Source organism: Suricata suricatta, chromosome 10 (genome assembly GCF_006229205.1).
Source record: "Suricata suricatta isolate VVHF042 chromosome 10, meerkat_22Aug2017_6uvM2_HiC, whole genome shotgun sequence".
NCBI classification, from domain to species: domain Eukaryota; kingdom Metazoa; phylum Chordata; class Mammalia; order Carnivora; family Herpestidae; genus Suricata; species Suricata suricatta.
In genome coordinates this window covers 6,329,142-6,348,072 of record NC_043709.1, presented here as the reverse complement: position 1 = coordinate 6,348,072, position 18,931 = coordinate 6,329,142, and the positions used below count along the sequence as shown (strand labels likewise).

Sequence of the window (18,931 nt, the reverse complement as noted above, 5' to 3'; positions counted from 1 at the left end):
CAAGGGTATTCTCTTATCTACCCTCAGTGTACTTTTCAAATTCAGAAAATTTAACATTGAAACAATGCTATTATTAATGTATGGTTTATATTCAAATTCAAATGATTAACCCATCACTGTTCCTAATTCTAATGGCACACTGTTTATTTTTCCAATCCAGGATCTAATCCCAGATCACACACTGAATTTAATTGTCCTATTTCTTTGGTTTCTTTTAGTGTGGACTCAGCTCTTCTTTTTCTTGACGCTGACATTTTAATTAATTAATTAATTTAAAAAGTTTATTTACTTATTGTGAGAGAGTGAGAGTGAGTGGGGGAGGGGCAGAGACAGGGAGAGAGAGAATCCCAATCAGGTTCCGCACTGTCACACTGTCAGTGCGGTTCCTGACACAGGGCTCAAACTCACAAACCATGAGATCATGAACTGAGCCAAAGTTAGACACTTAACCTACTGAGCTACCCAAGCACCCCAACACTGACATTTTAAAAAGAGTACAGGCTTACAGTTTTGTAGAAGGCCCCTTAATTTGGGTTTATCTGTTTCCTCATGCTTAGATGCAGGTCATGCATTTTGGCAGGAATACCGTCTAAGTATAGTATGTAAGTGATGCTGTGTTCTTTCGATCCTATCCTCTTAACCGCTGCATTTATTAAACGTGAGGTACATTGGAATGCTAGAGGCCAGCGGACGTGCAGCTCAGAACTCCAAAGATGAACTGTGTGTAGAGACTGACCTGGAGCTCCTCAGCACCAGGGCCATCTCTGGGACCATGTGAGTGATGGGCTCGGTCAGTGAGTAAAGGTTGGTATTCCAAAGTCCTCGACATCTAAAGGGTGGGTAGGGTGGGGCTGACTGAGGTAGGAGGAGAGTTGAGTGAGTTTACCATCCCAGAAGTCAAGGAAGAGAAGTTTCCAGCATTACCGAGTGGTCATTTGTCAGCTGCTGCAGAGATGTTTGATAAAATGAAGACTGAAAGCCGTGCGTTGCATTTTGTGGTGGTCTTAGCCAAACAGGAAAACTAAAGACAGACAGGTGGCGTCAAAGCCATTTATAGGAAGGTGAGGAGTAAGAAAATGTGTTACTATTACCTTTAATGATACAGTGCAAGATACAAAGGCCAAGGAGTTCGTATACTGTACCCAGCCAGTAGCTCTTCATTGTCCAGGGGCAGACAGCATCTGCAGCCTGAGATTGGATAACATGGAGTCCCGGCTGACACGGCATGGCCATATGGCACCCAGAGGCACGGGATACTTGAAAGTTCAGTTCTTCTTTGCTACAGATGTCTGGAAAACTCATACTGGGTCTTGAATTTGCTCTTATTTTTTGCCACATGGTAGAGGGGGCTTATTTTTAGGATTATGGGCTAAGGATTGGGCAACTTGAGTCCCCTCAAGAGTCCCCTCTTTGTGCTTTTATTAAGATATGCTTCTTGGCTTGCAAAGTGAGGCTCAGAGTCCTAGCAGTTACGTAGCCTCTTGGAAAGGGTTTAGGCAATTTAGGTGAACTTGGCCCAATGTCTGCCTACCCCTGCTCCCCAAACAAGAGTCAGGGATTGTGAGATGGGCCTCTTTGAGGCCTGTGGGATTAACTACCCATCATACTTGACGATTTGATTCTTTGACCCTTTACTTATTATATCCAAATACTATGTGAGATGGTTGAGAACACAACAGTGAACAAGACATACATAGTCCCCTGCCTTTGTGAGAGTCACATAATAAATACACAAACAGGGTGCCTGGGTGGCTCAGTTGGTTAAGCGTCGGACTGTAGCTCAGGTCATGATCTCCTGGCTTGTTAGTTGTGCTGACAGCCCAGAGCCTGGAGCCTGCTTCGGATTCTGTGTCTTCATCTTTCTCTGCCCCTTCTCCACCCCCTCTTGGTCTCTTTGTCTCTCTCAAAAATAAATTAACATAAAAAAAGAAATATGCAAACATATAAGTTAGTAAAATAATTACTTCTGGAAGGATACAAATAGGATATTGAAAAGGCGGATAACAGGGCTAAGGAGGACAAGTTTAGATTTAGAATGAGTTAGTTAAGATAATGCTAGTTATTGAAACAGATAAACCCCTAATTATCAATAGCTTAAGACAATAGATATGACTGCTTATCTAAAGGCCAGTGAGCAGGGATAAAGGGGGGCTGTGTTCTACATAGCTCTTCAGGGACTCAAGGTAATAGGGTCTCTGCCATCTTTAACATGACTTCCACAGCCTCTCTGGCTGGCTGGCAGAGAGGGAAGTAGAACCGAGGTTTCACCTGGAAAGCCTGCATAGGCCAGGCCTGAAAACCGTGTAGATTCCTTGTGGTCAGACGCCAGATGCCAGAAAGTAGCGGAGTAGACTGCTAATAGCTCCCGAAGACATGTCCGTGTCCTGTGAATGTTCCCTTGTCTGCAAAAAGAATCTGCAGAAACTCATTTAAGGATTTTGAGGAGATTACCTTGGATTACCCAGGTGGGCCCCAAATGCCATCGCAAGGGCCTTTATAAGAGATGCAGAGGGAGACAAACAGAAGTGCTTGCTTTCTTCTGTATCACATTGCCAACACATTGGTTTTTAATCGATGTATCTTGCCAGCTTGATAGAATTCTCAGTTGGAAATTTTTTCTGAATATTTATTATGGTAGGTGCTGTCCTAAGCCTTGAATAAGCACAGGCAGATGAGATGCAGTCTCTGCCCTCAAGAAGCATACAGTTCTGGGGCACCTGAGTGGCTCAGTCGGTTGGGCGGCCGCGTCCAGCTCAGGTCATGATCTCACAGTTCGTGGGTTCAAGCCCCATGTCAGGCTCTGTGCTGACAGCTCAGAGCCTGGAGCCTGCTTCAGATTCTGTGTCTCCCTCTTTCTCTACCCCACCTCTGTTCATGTTCTGTCTCCTTCTCTCTCTCAAAAAATAAATAAACATTAAAAAATTAAAAAAAAAAAGAAGCATATGGTTCAGGACAAGGGACTTGTATATTTTTTATCTTATATCCTGGGAGCACTGCTGGACACTTGCGTAAGATGATGGTTACCACTCTGTTAATTGCTTGGTCGGTAGCTGCTGTATGTCTGTGTTAAACAAATGAACGAGTCCCTGTTTTGCCGAACTTGTCTTCTCAGCTGCCAGAGGAGTTCCACTTGGAAGTGTGAATTACTGGTTCAGCCCTCCAGGACTCTATGTAGTTACCGGGCAGGGGAACATGATGTGCACGCAACAGATGCCTTGTCCAGGTAAGGCATGGCAGGGGACTTCTTGTTGGGGGTGGAAAAGTATGCCAGGGGCTCAAAGATCCATTCACTGCTAACTTGCTTCTAACTCTGCTGCAGGAGGAACGGCAGAGGTGCAGGGAATTGGAAAATGGGGAAGTCCATGACTTTGTTTCTAGACTGAAACCCAATGTCACATCAGCAGGTGGCTGGGCTTCAGTTTCAGGCTTACTTTTAACTGTAATGTACACATACAGAGCATGCCTGGGCAATTTCCGTGAGCGGGAGCTCTCCCTTCCTGTGTGCAGCCTGAGCAGACGTGTGCTGCTGCCCACTCCCCGCTTCCAACTTCACACACGTATAGCCACCATGCTTATGCCCTGCCCTTCCCCTCACTGAGGACTCCAGCTGTATGCCCTGCGCCCTCTAACGGTTGTGCCTGTCCACACTGGTTCCCAAATGTGGTCCACAGCTTACTGGTGGGCCACAAAGGGTTTCCTAACTGGCTGCCAACAGGCCCCAAAATGCAGCCCTTTCTTGGGTTCACCTTGGAGCATGACATGCATGTCTACTGGCTTTTTGTTTTGTATACTAACGGACGTCACAGAATGACGTGTTTATTTGTTACATGCCTAAAAACATAATCTAATAATCCTTTTAAATGCATTAGACTCTTATATTATGTAGAAAACAAAAAAATGGAATTACAAGCCATTGTTAACAATAATATTAGCTTTTGTAGTTGTCTAGTGATTACCTTTACTGAGATATTCATTCCTTATATGGCTTCAGATTTCTGTCCGGTGTGCTTTCAGGTCACCCCGCCGGACTCCCTGAGGCTCCTCCTGCAGGGCCAGTCCTTCAGCTTTTGTTTAGCTGGGAACACCTTCATTTCTCCCTCACTCTTGAAGGAGTTTGGCCAAATAGAGGACTCTTGTCTGACAGTTTATTTCTGGCCTCCAGAGTTTCTGATGAGAAATCTGCTAATTGTCTTATTGAGGATCCCTTGTATGTGGGGGATTCACTTCTCTCTTGCTTTCACGATTCTCTCTTTATCTTTGGATTTTGAAAGTTTAATTAGAATGCATCTCCGTTGGGTCTCTGTGAATTCATCTGACTTGAAGCTTCCTGGATGTTTATATTCATGTTCTGCATGCAATTTGGGAAGTGCACAGTCATTAATTCTTCAGATATTTGCTCTGTCCCCTTTTTTCTTTCCTCCTTCTGGGACTTCCACAGGTCCTTCAAGCTCTGCTCACTCTTCGTCAGTATTTGTTCTGGCTGCTTCTCAATCTCTACTGTTTCCTTCGTTCTATTTTCATGTTAATGGATTCATTCATCTGCCTACTCAAATCTGAATTTGAACCCCTTTAGTGAATATTTTTCAGTTATGGTGCTATTCAGCTCCAGAATTTCTTTTTGGTTTCTTATTAAGTTTTCCGTCTCTATTGATATTTCTCTTTGGTACACACATCCTTTTTTTGACTTTCTTCACATTCTTCTTTAGTCTTTGAGCATCTTTAAGATAGTTCTTTTAAAGTTTTTTTAAAATTAGCTCAAATATAAATATGGATTACAGCAAAAAAAAAAACCTTGACAGTTGTCCATTTATTGATTCATTAAACCACTTTGGGAAAGTAGCCAAGGAAATAAATAAAAACCTATGTTTCTTGTAATGTGAATCAGAACGTTGGAAACAACACACACTCTTCTACAACAGGGAAGTTAAGTAGCACCGATCCATGTGATATCATATTGCCCGGCTTTTAATTTATGAAAAATGTTAATAATATAAAGGTGCTTTTTATAATGCCAAACAAAAAGAGTCAGATGAAAAACTGTATGGTTGTTATGATCGTGATTGTGTAAAAAATATTAACAGAGATCCTACAAAGAAATACACCAAAATATTAAGTTTATGTCTTTAATAGTGGAATTGTAAGTAATTTTAAAACTTCATCTTTTCTGTTTTCCAAATACATATTTCTCATTGAGCATGTATTACTTTCTTCATAATCAAACAATTTATTAACTAAAATATGTATCTGACCATAAGGATAAGTAATGTAAAGATATAACTGTAGGGATATTTTAATGTTAATTTGAACCCCTCCACGACAGGCAATGATGAAGCCTTCACCTGGTGGAGCTGAAGGATCTGGCGTTAACATTGTTCTGCCTGAATTCTCTTCCTGTGTCAGTTTGCTTCAGCATAGATTTTGTCTTCTTCCTTCTTACCTATTCCTTGTCCACTCAAAAAAATGAGTAACTGATTTTTTTTCCTTCTCAGCATACCCACCTGTTGTCTATGGACCTCCACAGGCCGGATATGGACCTCCACAGGCCGGATACGGACCGCCACAGGCCGGATACGGACTCCCGCAGGCGGAATATGGATACCCACCAGGGGGATACAGTCCTCCACCTGTGGGATATGGAGCCCCACCAGGGGCATACAGAGCCCTGCCTGTGGGATACAGAGCCCTGCCAGCTGGAAACGAAACCTCAGTGGCTGGAAGTGAAAACGCACAGGCTGCAAATGATACCCTGCCTTTGGGATATGAAGTTTCACCTGCTGGAATCAGAGCTGGGTCTGGCCAATCTCAGCCTCCTGGGTACGAGGCTTCTCTTCCCCATGCCTCATTTCAGACCCCTTCACCATCCACCAGGAATTAAGCCTTGAGGACTCGCCAAGCAAAGTGGCACCTGAAAACCGAAGTCAGGATAAGAAGGTGGACTCAGGTATGTGATTAAGGTGTGTCACGCAATGTTGCCCTGTGGAAGGTGGCCGTAGGGGGAGGCCAAGTCAAATCTTGATTAGATGGGCCAAAAGAGAAGTAGAATTAGAACTAATTTCCCAGTAATTTGGTTGACACTGGGCTGTGTTGTAATTATTTTTTTTAATGTTTTGTTTTTGAGAGAGAGCAAGCACATGAGCTGGGACGGAGCAGAGAGAGAGGGAAACAGAGGATCTTGAGCCAGATAGGGGCTCAAACCCACGAACTGTGAGATCATGACCTGAGCTGAAGCCAGAGGCTTAACCTACTGAGCCACCCAGATGCCCCATGGACTGCATTTTTAAACATACCTTGAATGTAGGCTGGGAAAGGCTTCCGACCTTTCTCCCCTCTCCCCTCTAGAAACATTTATTGCGCTGTTTGCTAAGTCCTAAATTATGTTAAAAATTGAGGGGCACTTGGGTGGCTCCATTGGTTAAGCAGTTAGACTCTTGGTTTTGGCTCAGGTCATGCTCTCACGGTTCATGAGTTCAAGCCCTTCCTTGATGCCAGCTGCCAGTACAGAGCCTGCTTGGGATTCTCTCTCTCATCCTCTGTCTCTACCCCTCCCCTGCTCAAACTCTCTCTCAAAATAAATAAATAAACTATCTAAAAAATTTAAAAAACAATCAAGTAGAATACTCAGTTGTTTTTCACAACATTGTTTGTATTAGTGAAAGGATGGACCAGTCCATCACTAAACTTCCACTAGTGAGAGAGAATTTCATAAATCATGGTTCATCCATACGATGGAAAATTATGTGGCCATTGAAAATGACATCTAGATTAGGAAAAGCCTTCTTTAAGAAGATCAAAACCTTTTGTAGGAAAGTGGATGGACCTTGAGGGTATCATGCTGAGTGAAGTAAGCCAGGCAGAGAAGGACAGAAACCATATGTCTGCACTCACAGGTCTAGCAGGAAAACAGGAGAGACCTAATGGAGAGCCAGGGGGAGCGGAGGAGGGAGAGAGAATTGGGGAGAGAGAGGGATGCAAAACTTGAGAGACTATTGAATGCTGAAAATGAACTGAGAGTTGAAGGGGAAGGGGGAGGGGGGAAAAGAGGTGGTGGTGATGGTAGAGGGCACTTAAGGGGAAGAGCACTGGGTGTAATATGGAAGACAATTTGACAATAAAATATTATGGAAAAAAAATAAAAATGTAAATCAGATCATAAAAAAAGAGAGGATCAAAACCAATAAAGCAATAAAGGAAAACAGTGATAAGTTTGACTATATCAGAAATTAAAAAAAAATTTTTTTTTAATGTTTTATTTATTTTTGATACAGAGAGAGACAGAGCATGAGAGGGGGAGGGGCAGAGAGAGAAGGAGACACAGAACTGGAAGCAGGCTCCAGGCTCTGAGCTAGCTGTCAGCGCAGAGCCTGATGCGGGGCTCGAACCCAGGAACATGAGATCTGACCTGAGCCAAAGCCGGAGGCTTACCGACTGAGCCACCCAGGCGCCCCTGACTATATCAGAAATTTTAACTTCTGTATGACCAAAATGGAAAGATAAAAAACGGAATGAGAGAAAGTTAATCTCCAACATACATGTTAAACAAATAATTCGTAGTTAGAATATATGAAGAACTCCTACAAGTCAACCAAAAATTAAAAATGGACAAAAGATATGAATTCCCAATTAACCAAGGCAATCAAGTGGCTCAGAAACATTTCAAAAGATGTTCAATCAACTTGACTAGTGTTAGGAAAATGCAACTTGAGAAACAGTTTCATCTCCAAAGATTTACAAATATTAAAAAGGTAAAAAAATTAAGTGTTGGGAAGGAACACATGTAGGGAAAGGTTATTTTATCCAATATTGGTGCAAATGTAAGTTGGCATGCATTTTTAGAAAGAAATTTGGCAGTGCCTTTTAAAAGGTAAAAGACATCTACTCTTGATTTAGCAACTTCACTTCTCAATATCTTTGCACCTGTGCGCAGAGATGTGTGTGGGAAGATTTTATGACATTCATTGTTTCTGATATCACAAAACTGGAAATAATCTGTGTGTTCGTTAATAGTATTTACATAAACTATGGTACATCTAAGCTACATATGCATAAATTCTGTCTTATTTTTAAAAATTATCCCTGCACTGTAGGGATAATATACTGCAGTGATTTTCAATCCCATCAGACTGAATTCCTCCATAACGAATAATTTGTAATATCTCCTTTAGATCACTGGAATGAAATTTGTAGACAACTGCATATGATTCCACACCATTTCAACCAAAATCAACAAATAATGCCATAAATATGATATAAAGAAATACTAGAAAACTAGTTTGTAGTAAAATTTTACGTATTTTAATATACAAATGCTCAAATTCCACTGTACCAGAAAACAAAGTAATCAAGTGTTCATCTTCCTACATGTAGATTCACAAATTCGTAAACACTAGAACTGAACCATGTATTTTGTATTGGTGACTTGAACACCATAGTGGCAATGCTATTGGCAATGTCATTTTCCAAAATGATGAACAATCCTTGACAAATTTCCAAATAAAACAAAGTTTTGTTTTCCCCTGATTTATGCAGTGGTTGAATTCCTGGAAAGTTCTGCATGTATTAAAATCATGTAATACAGGGTTAGGCTCTAGGCTCAAATGATTATAAGCATATGTTTCATCTACATCGATGGCCAGCCAGAAATTCACTTGAAAATCATGAAGGGATGTAGAACGATTCTTTGTTGTGAGTCACTGCCCTGTACTTTGCAGGATGTCTAGCATCCTTGACCCCTCACCTATCAAATACCTAATATCTAATTGTGATAACCGAAAATGCACCTACTTATTTCATAATTGCTCCCTGGGGGTCAGTGCCTTCCCTGCTAAGAACTACCATTCTAGACTATTTTAGATTGTTCCGAGGTTTTCACTCTCTTGAAAACTCACTATTCCCCTACCTTGACCAGCTTCCTAATTTCATTGGCCTTTCTTTGCTTTCTTACAGGCTTATCAAGCCACTAAAAGGAGGCCTTAAAAATATTATCTCAAGTGTTCTTAGATAGTATATAGCACAAAGGTTTTAGGAGCTAGAGCGTACAGTATTACCAGACCCAGAAGACTTTTAAATCATATATTTTTTTCTATGCATATTTTGTCTGTAGTTGAGAACATACAGGGCAGTGACTCACAACAGAGAATCGTTCTACATCCCTTCATGATTTTCAAGTGAATCTCTGGCCATCGATGTAGATGAAACATATGCTTATAATCATTTGAGCCTAGAGCCTAACCCTGTATTACATGATTTTAATACATGCAGAACTTTCCAGGAATTCAACCACTGCGTAAATCAGGGGAAAACAAAAACATACAAGTGTTTCACCTGACACTTTATATTTTCATAGCTTTTACTTATTTATTTATTACATGTTTAAAAAATGTTTAATGTTTATCTTTTAGAGAGAGAGACAGAGCATGAGTTCAGGAGGGGCCGAGAGAGAGTGTGGGGGGTGGGGGGAAGGGAAGAACCAGAATCCAGAACAGCCTCCAGGCTCTGAGCTGTCAGCACAGAGCCCAATGTGGGGCTCAAAATTGGGAACAGCGAGTATGACCTGAGCCGAAGTTGAATGCTTAATCATCTGAGCCACCCAGGTGCCCCAGCTGTTTTTTAAATTGCTTCAGGGCAGGGGCACCTGGGTGACTCAGTCAGTTAAGCATCCAACTTTGGCTCAGGTCATGTTCTCACAGTTCATATGTTTGAGCCCTGCATCAGGCTCTGTGCTGACAGCTGGGAGCCTGGAACCTGCTTCCTATCTGTGTCCCCCTCTCTCTTTCCCCCTTCCCCACTCATGCTTTGTCTCTCTTCCTCTCTTAAAAATAAATAAACATTAAAAAAATTTAAAAGCCCATAGCTCTGAGGTATAATTGATATATTAAAAACTGCATATATTTAATGTTGGATAAGTTTCATAGATTTTTGAGAATTCTTCAGAAATATTGTTAGTGGCTACATGATATTCTGACAGAGTTGCACCATTACATATTTTCTCAATCCCTATTTTATTTTATTTATTTTTTAATTTTTTAAATATAGTTTATTTATTTTTGAGACAGGGAGAGACAGAGCACAAGTAGGGGAGGGGCAGAGAGAGAGAGGGAGACACAGAATCTGAAGCAGGCTCCACGCTCTGAGCTGTCAGCACAGAACCCGAAGCGGGGCTCGAACCCACGAACCACGAGATCGTGACCTGAGCCGAAGTCGGCTGCTTAACTGACTGAGCCACCCAGGCGCCCTCAATCCCTATTTTAAAATATTTCAGTTGTTTGCAGGTTTCTGCTATTACAAACAACATTGTGATTAACTTCTCTTATAAAGAGCTTTTTTTTTGAATCTTGGATTATTTCTTTGAAACAGGTTAGACTTATTGATTGAGCCTCATTGTAACAATTCAGAAACTAGATGCTCCTATGTTGCCAAGGACAGTCTTTCCTAAGGAAGTTGGTGGATGTTAATGGGTCTTATGTGGAAAAGGTAGTTATTGAGTCATGTATATTTGGAAAAGCCAGATGAGCTGATTTATTTACCTCATGACTTCTCAGCACCTGGAATATACTAGTGAACGTGAATCTCTAAGAGGGAGAGAATTTCAAAATACACATATTTTTTCAAAATTATTTGACCTTAGTCTATTTTAATCGCTAAAAAATTTGGAAAAACTGTTATTCAGTGGAACAAACTTAGCATATGACTCTGGAATGAGTGGATATTAGAGTTAAAGTGAACTGTAATTTTCTGGAATATGCTAGCCCTTAAAACTTTTCCCAACAACGAGACAAGTCAAGAACCATTCTTCTTCCCCCTCCAATAAAAAGGGCTTCATGTCCAGTTTGTAGGGAACAAGAGATCTTCTTGAAGAAGGCACATGATGGTACAGAAAGTAGCTACAGATGCCTGTTAGAAACTACTGGCACAGAGTCATGGGTCTGGGTCACTGGAGTGTCTGTGGTACAGGGACTTCTGGTGTGTCCAGGTAACTACAGGCAGGGAAGAAGTAAAAAGGGAAAACATAGGTATAATCCTTTTCTAAAGATTCCAAATGGAGACTTCAGACCACATGGATCTTTTTTTATATTTATTTATTTATTTTGAGAGAGACAGCAAGGTGGGGCAGAGAGAGAATCCCAAGCAGGCTCCTTGCTGTCAGCGCAGAGCCAGACGCAGGGCTCAGTCCCACGAACCACGAGATCGTGACCCGAGCAGAAATTAATCGGATGCTCAACCAGCTGAGCCTCCCTGGTGCCTCGACCGTATGGATCTTGCACATGGGTCACGGGTTCCAGATCTCTTTTTCTTACAATTGTTTGCGGAAAGTGATGAGGATTTTTTTTTTTCTTTCAAGAGTTTCTTCTTTTCTCACTTCTAAATCTCTCTACATGGACTGAAGTGACAAGGAGAGGAAGAGGGAAAGATTCTCCAAACCAGAGCAGGAATAAGGTTCCCCTCATTCCGCTTTTCAGTTTGTGCTGGAATGTGATGTGAGTTGGGAACAGGGTCTAGGGGTAAGGCCTCTTTTATGCTGGAATAGTTCTCTTAATAACTGACGTCTAACAGGCATATTCTGGGATTATAGTTCTAAAAGGGTAGCAAGCAGACTTTCTCTTCTGCTCTTCATTCTAGTCATGCGTGTACCAGGTGGATTTGAAGTGAAGTCCAACACGCTAGAAGGGTAAGCAGGTCGAAGTCTCCTGAAAGTGGAATTCCGTCACGTTCTCCCCTCCAAAGGGAGCTTGTTCGCCTGTTTCCCCAAGCAGTTGGGCTACAACCAAAGGCGGTCACTGCATTGAGGTGGGACCAAGCAGAGCCCCGGTTTGGACCCCTTGGCGGCTGTGTGGCACACCTCCTCTGAGCTCCCCCTGCCTGATGCAGCTGTTCCACCAAAGACTCAGTCAGATTCTGTCTCTAAGAAGCACGTCCTATAAGGAGAGCTTTGGGTCCTGTGTATTCAAAGGGATCCGGTTTTGCTCTGCTTAGGACAAATCCAGCGAGAGTTCAGCAAGGCCTGTTATGTGCTGAGAGCACTAATGCTGGGTCGTTCGGGTTCCCACTGACCTTTTGGATGCTTCCTCCCTGATTGATCCCTGAGCTGGTAGATTCATCATCTTCCTGTCTCCTCCCCAGCTGCTTTCTGTACTTCGCCTCCTCATTTCCTATTAAGAATACAAAGGGAAAGGAAGAAGGCCTTTTATTCCTGGACTGTCTGATAGTGGACCCACAAAATAAGCACCCAAATACTCTTTTTCCGAGATAGGTGGATGCTTGCCAGCCTGCAGAACCTTCTGGGCTTGACTGTCGTGAGGAATCAAAGGGAATGTGTAGTTGGAGGGATTTTTCAATTTATAGATTAATATATGCAGGGAATACTGCATATCTTTGTTTTCATTTAACTCAATTACCCAGACCCCCCCACATACACCATCTGCCTTGCTGGTGGGCCCCCAAAACTCCAAGATTATGCAAAATTATCCAGATCTTTTGTGGCATCAAGATGCCAGGAAGGCCCTTCCAGGCCCCGGATTACTTCTCAAACAGCTACTGCCCAGTTCGGGCAGTCACATCAAGTCTAATAGCTGGGTTGTTTCCTTATGCCACTGGAATCTTGGGTAGGGCCTGGAAACTGGGTGTCAGAGATCCAGCTCCACACCCCTGAGCACTGGGGAGCAGGACCCCAGTGCCTACTCCTTGAGAGCCTGCCAGTTCCTTCCCCACCCTCTCAGATTCCCCTGTCTCCATCCCCTCTTTTTCCTGAGCCGCCATCCTAATTCTAATCTCAGGATTTGGGTTTCCGTAGAAGATAATAGAGACCTTTGCCTTCATGTTGACTTGGCTTTTCTTGCCCACTGCCTGGTTACTTGCTTGAAAAATGTATGTGTGACTACGTATAGATGTAAAGACCCAGTTCAAATTCATACTGCACTGGCTGCCTAGTCATCTAGTAGAAAGTAAAACCTGTGGCAACCATCCCAACCTCTACCGGGAGCACCTTTAGGAGAGGCGAGTTGGTGTAGCACACTCAATCATGGACTCAGAGAATAAACTTGTTTTTGAAGGTCCCCAGATGACTCAAGAAGAAGGGATTCTGTCTAAGGGAGAAATTTTGACCAGCAGTTTGATTAGTCTAGATGTGTATTTAATAGCTAATATTTTAAATCTTATATAATATTTAGTAATCAGTATTTATTATAAACATAAGACAGTATTAATTGGACTGAGTATTAATAAATAATTACTGATATTGAATACAGCTTTTAGATTCCATTTAAGTTTCTAAGTAGTCATTCAGTAAATCTTTGAGTGCCATAGCCAAGGCCAGTGGGGCTAGATTTTTGAGTTGTGAGAAAAAGCAAGGACAATTTTATCCTCCATCACAGAAAGAGATAATGGTCATCTTGCAGAGAAGTTACCAGAATGTGTCTTGCTGTTCTCTTTTGCCATGTCTGTGTCTGGAATGCTTTCTATCTACCCGTCTCCCTACTGCAAAACTGTGTTCATTTTGGTTGCCTGGCCAAGTCCTGTTGTTGGCTCAGTCCCAGCCCAAATGCTCTATGAAACCTTCCTGAATTTCCCAACCAAATTCAGAGATTATGCCCTCCTTTGCCCCACTCTGTTTTGTGCATGACTCCATTAGAACATTTGCAGAGTAGTTGTCATTGCTGGTTTATATGTCTGTCTTTGCCCTGAACTGTGAGTTCTCTGAGGACACTTATTGGGCCATTATTTGATGTGAGGCATTACTTCTAGTGCTGTAGAGAGGAGATAGAGTTGTTTCAAATATAGTCCATGTTTTCTAGGAACTTACTGTTCAGAGCTTTAGGGCAAGAAGGGAACTAGTTGTTAGTAATTGTTTGCCTCACTATGCCAGTCTTCTGGAAGATCAAGGGAAAAGAGTTCCTTGTTTAATATAGGTTTTATTACTGTTTAGGTATGGTAATGCCAACAGATCGGGAGACAGCTGCCATTGAAAAGCTAGTTGCTTTCAGGGGCATGCCCTGCCACGAGGGCCACACAGGGAAGCACCAGGGATGAGGGGAAGCCGTGCCACAGCCTTTAGGGTGGTTTCCGTGGGAAACCACATGGGAAGGAACAGGGGAGGCAGTTTAGTTAGTTTGAATAATGTCAGTGGACTTGGGGGCATAAAGGCTGCCCCTGGTCGTGTCCTGCCTGCTTGGGGGTGATTAGAGCACGGGGAGCCTGATAAATGAGGTGTTTGGAGCAAGAATGTAGTATGCTAAGTGAAATAAGTCAGCCAGAGAAAGACAAATACCCTATTATTCCACGCATGTGGAATTTAAGAAACAAAACAATTGAACATATGGGAAGGGGAAAAAAAAGAGAGAGAGGGAAATAAACCATAGGAGACTCTTAACTATAGAGAAGAAATGGAGGGTTGATGGAGGGAGGGAGGTGGGGGATGGGCTAGATGGGGGATGGGAATTAAGGAAGGCACTTGTTATGATGAGCACTGGGTGTTATATGTAAGTGATGAATCACTAAATTCTACTTTTGAAACCAATATAACACTACTTATAACTAGACTAACAAGAATTCAAATAAAAATGTGAAACAAACAAACAATAAATAGAAGAACAATCCATTTACAAAAAAAAAAAAAAAGAGGCTGGGGGAATGGCCCCAGAATGGTTGGCTTCCTTTTCAAAGGCACAATCACTGGCAGGTTGTTTACCATCTTTAGAAATTGGCTGACCCAGGGAAGCCTGGGGGCCTCATTTGGTTAAGCGTTGACTTTGGCTCAGGTCATGATCTCATGATTTGTGAGTTCAAGTCTCATGTCAAGCTCTGTGCTGACAACTCAGAGCCTGGAGCCTGCTTTGGATTCTGTGTCTCCCTCTCTCTCTCTCTCCCCCTCCCCTGTTCTCTCTCTCTCTCTTTCTCTCTCTCTCTCAAAAGTAAATAAGCATTAAAAACATTTTTCCATTAAAATTTTCAAAAATTTTTAAAAAAGAAGAAAGAAATGGGCTAACCCTGAGAGGGCCAGTCCCCAGATGTTCAAGTATCAGAATATAGAAAATAAAAGATATGATGAATACAGTTCTAAAACTAGGTCCCTGGCCTTCCTCATTGGTTCCCCTAACTCTGTATGGAATCCCTGAAAAGCAGGATTAAAAAAGGAAAGGGAAGAGGGACCGAAACTCCTCTCTCGATTTGGAATGCAGTCAGCTACAGGTAAAGCAGCTACACTGTTTTAAATAAATAGGAGCTAATTTTTGTCACGTAACAAAATTTTAGGAGGTTGGCAGACCCAGATCGGTGCCACAACTCTGCCACATCATCCGCGGCTCAGCTCCTTGTTGTCTTGTACTCTCCCACCCCTGCTGTCCCTAGCATGTTGGCCGGGATGGCCCGACAGCTGACCACCTCCAAGGAGGAAGATGGGGAGGGCAGAGGTGCCCGCCGACGGCCCCTGCCCTTCTCTAGGTCCTGGCCTGAGGGTGAGCACCATCAGAAATGCTAATCTAAAACAATCTAAATGTCTCTCGTTGGAATACTGCAGGGTTATTAAAAATGTGGTAACTGAAAATGTACTAATAGAGATTAAGCTCCAAACGATAATAAATGACAAAAAGAGCCACAAAATCGCATGTTTACTTTGCCACCATTTTCCGCATGTGCCGGGAGTGATTAGCCTCGTCTGGGGAGCGCCGCAGGACCCTGGGGGCAGGAGTTGTCCCAGGCGAGGGAGCTGCGTGGGGGGCCCAAGGACTGGGAGGGAGGATGGATTTTTCCCACTCTAAGCCCTTTTGAACCTTTTGATTTTGTGCTACGTGCCTGTGTACTGTGTTTTTATTTTTAAAAGTGAATAACTTAAAGAATAAATTAATGTAATATGCTAGGTTCTGCCTTGCTTATAAATTGTGCAGTGGTTCCTCGCAACCTTCAGGATTAAGTGCCAAGGCCTGGTTTTCTGTATACGTGGATCACATTATGCCCCTTAGTATTTAAGGACCTGCATGACCTTGGCCCCTCCAGTGGCCTCTCCAGCTACGTGATCCAGCTGAGCAGAGCAAAACGCGGACACTGCACTGGGCGTGGCCTTTGCCGCCGTGCCTTCCTCCCCGCTGTGTTGTACTCATCTTTCTTTTTTTTTTTTTTTTTTTTTTTGGAATTTTTAAATTTTATTTTATTTTTTTTCCATAATATTTTATTGTCAAATTGTTTTCCATACAACACCTTTCAAAACAGCCCAGCAATTCTTTCTCCCGAGAAGCTTTTTCTCATCTCCCCTTCCAGAGTCACTGCCCTTCTACTGAGCTTGTATTGCTTCTGGTGAAAACCCGTGTGCGCGCCCATCTCCCCCATGGCCTGCATCCCATCGCAGGGGCACCTGGCGGAAAGCGCTGCTCAGAGCGCGTGTCTGGTAAACACTCGTTGAGGGAATAGGGAATAGAGATGTGAACACGTTGTGTTTCTTGATTTATAATACACACGTATATACACCGCCAAGTTCTGGCCATGAGTTGAAGATTATAATTTCCAGAATAAGTTTCATTTGGCAGGCTGTTAGAGAGGATTTGAATTTCAGATTTTAGAGGAAGCTGTCCCTTCTCAGGCTGGTTGAGTTGAACAACATGCTTATGTTTCACCTCTTTCCTACCTCACGGCCACGGTTTATATGGTTCCTACTGGCCAAAGCCACCACTGGCAAGGTGGTCCCATAGAGTTCATCTGGTGTCTAACGGCCTTTGAATGTGCATAAACGGTCATTACTGAAGTTGGGTGCTAGGCGATGTGCTAAGGTGTTTTCATGAACACATCTCACTTAACCCCCATCGCAGTGCAGTGAAGTGAGCACTTCTAATATCTTCATTTCACAGCTAAGCGTACTAAAGCTTGGAGGCCTTAGGAAATCAACGAATCCACACTTACTGAGTGCTGGAGGCAGGACACGAACTCAGGCTGATTCCGGAGCCTGCGACCTTAACCTCTGCTGGAGGAGCCCACTCCCTACCATCCTCTTTTCATCCCACGGGTGCCAGGCAGTCGGTAGCGTTTCCTGTGCACACGGTGGCCTGATCCTGTCTACACATCTGTGAGATCCTGGTGAGCTTGAGTCCCTTCCTTGTTGTGGGCTTGATCCCTGGTGGTCAGAGGACTTAGAAAATCAACTGTGTCAAATGTGGTATAGTAGGCCAAAGAGGGCTCCGATTTCCCACAGGACCAGAAGACAGGTTCCAGATCCTGTGCTGCCATGAATGGGGGTGGGGGGGGCGGAGGGGGCGTTGGAGGGCCTGAGGCTAGCTGCCCTCAAGTCAGCCAAGCTGGTACAGGAAAGGGGAAATCCTGGGACCTTTGAGTTTTACTTGGCTTTGTGCCCTCATCACAAACCCCACATCAGCTGCCTTAGTGATGCCCCGAGCAAAGGGTACTTATAACATAGAAAGTGAAGAGTTTGAGAGGGGCAGTAATTATGTCAATGGGTCGGCCCATTTGTAAGCCATGTACTCGTGCCAAGCACCCTTCCAGGCATTCCCACAGAGGTAACCCAGCAAGGTGAGTGCTTGGACCCCAATCTCATAGATTGAGAAACTGGGGCAGAGAGGGAAACAATATGCCTACGGCACACAGCAGACTAACAAGTGACAGGGTGGATGTAAACCTAAGGTTTCACTTCTCATTCACACATACATTTATTGAATGCCGTTTGCATCCCATTTCTGGGCACTTGGAATATCAGTGACCAGACAAAAATGCCTGCCTTTATGGAGATTACACTCTGGTGATACTAGGATGCAGTCGATAGATAGGTTATGTGATGTAACTAGGCGTATCATACCCACACTGCAGAAAAAGCAAAGACAGAGAACTTGATAAGAGTTACAAAAAAATCCAGAACAAAGTGCAGGAGACTGGGAATGCCGGGGGGGTTGGCAGAGGGAGCAGACTGCAGCAGAGCCTTGTCAACTAGGTACTGTCCGAGTGAAGATGTGAAGGGTAACAGAGGAGAGGGAGCTGGCCATGCAGATCGCTGTGGAAGAGTGTAAAGACAGCTTAATTGCAAGGTGGCTCAAGACCCATATGAACGTGAGAAGACTCCTGTTCTCAAGGAAGGAAAATGCTTGAAAACAAGATTGCAAGCCAACCAGAGTGAGAGAGATCCGATCCAGTCCACATCATACAGCTTGGGGATGGAGACTGATTTCTAGGTTCTTGGTAGAACACGGGCCTCCTTCCTGCCTATGTCCTGAGGAGAAAGGAAAAACTGATGTAACCGAAGAGGCTGGGGTCACCTCGGCTTTACCCCCTCAATTAAAGTCTGCTTGCTGTCGCAACATCTGTGCCATGCCCTTGGCCTCTCTGTTTCTGAGGGCATCTGAGGTATGTACTGCCCGGTGCTAGGGCCTCAGGGCCGCCCGGTGGGCAGCTGGGACACGCCTGGACTCAGCCTCCTGGCGGGCCCTGCACTTGCCCTGCTTCAACAGTACATTGTCTGGTTCCAAGACTGATGGCCTTCATAGTGAAGACGCCTCTGAATCCCCTTGAGGGAGTACTTGCCTCAGCTGGGGAAGCCTGCTCTCTGACTGTCCATGGAGAGGGGACAGGGCTGCCTTGATGTGAGAGCTGTGGGCTGACCCCTTGTTCATTGTGCTGCCCAGTATTGGGCTCGGGACTTTCTAAGGATCAGTCCAGGCCACGTACTTACTGGGGCTGCTTTATGCCAGCCCTGTGCTCTGAGGAACCTGACACGTCCTGATCTTGAGGCGCATAGACTGTTCCAGAGATAGATAGTTTTATTATGCTCTGTGAGTGTCCACCCTGTCCCGGGCCCCACCCACCCCTAAAATACAGGCTGGCAGCAGATGAGTACTCAATCCTCTGTGTGCTCCTCCTGGGGAGGTTGTCTGGATCGCTAAGCTTGTTCTGATGGTCTTACTTCCCTTTGTCTGGGCTTTGATGTATCTCAATTTGAGAACTATTT

At 43.7% G+C, this 18,931-nt stretch overlaps 1 protein-coding gene across 2 annotated transcripts in view; it reads left to right on the top strand.

Annotated features, from left to right (window-relative positions):
- WBP2NL (WBP2 N-terminal like) overlaps positions 1 to 18,288 on the top strand; it is a 30,847-nt gene extending 12,559 nt beyond the window's left edge. The window contains exons 5-9 of one of the 2 annotated variants that reach the window (XM_029954793.1): positions 3,113 to 3,223; positions 5,490 to 5,941; positions 11,617 to 11,665; positions 16,830 to 17,055; positions 17,921 to 18,288. In XM_029954793.1, the coding sequence (XP_029810653.1) occupies positions 3,113 to 3,223; positions 5,490 to 5,875 (497 nt within the window). In that variant the 3' untranslated portion in view covers positions 5,876 to 5,941; positions 11,617 to 11,665; positions 16,830 to 17,055; positions 17,921 to 18,288. The remainder of the gene's footprint in view (positions 1 to 3,112; positions 3,224 to 5,489; positions 5,942 to 11,616; positions 11,666 to 16,829; positions 17,056 to 17,920) is intronic. The other variant, XM_029954794.1, reaches the window with a different exon arrangement.
- The last annotated feature ends 643 nt before the right edge of the window (positions 18,289 to 18,931 follow it).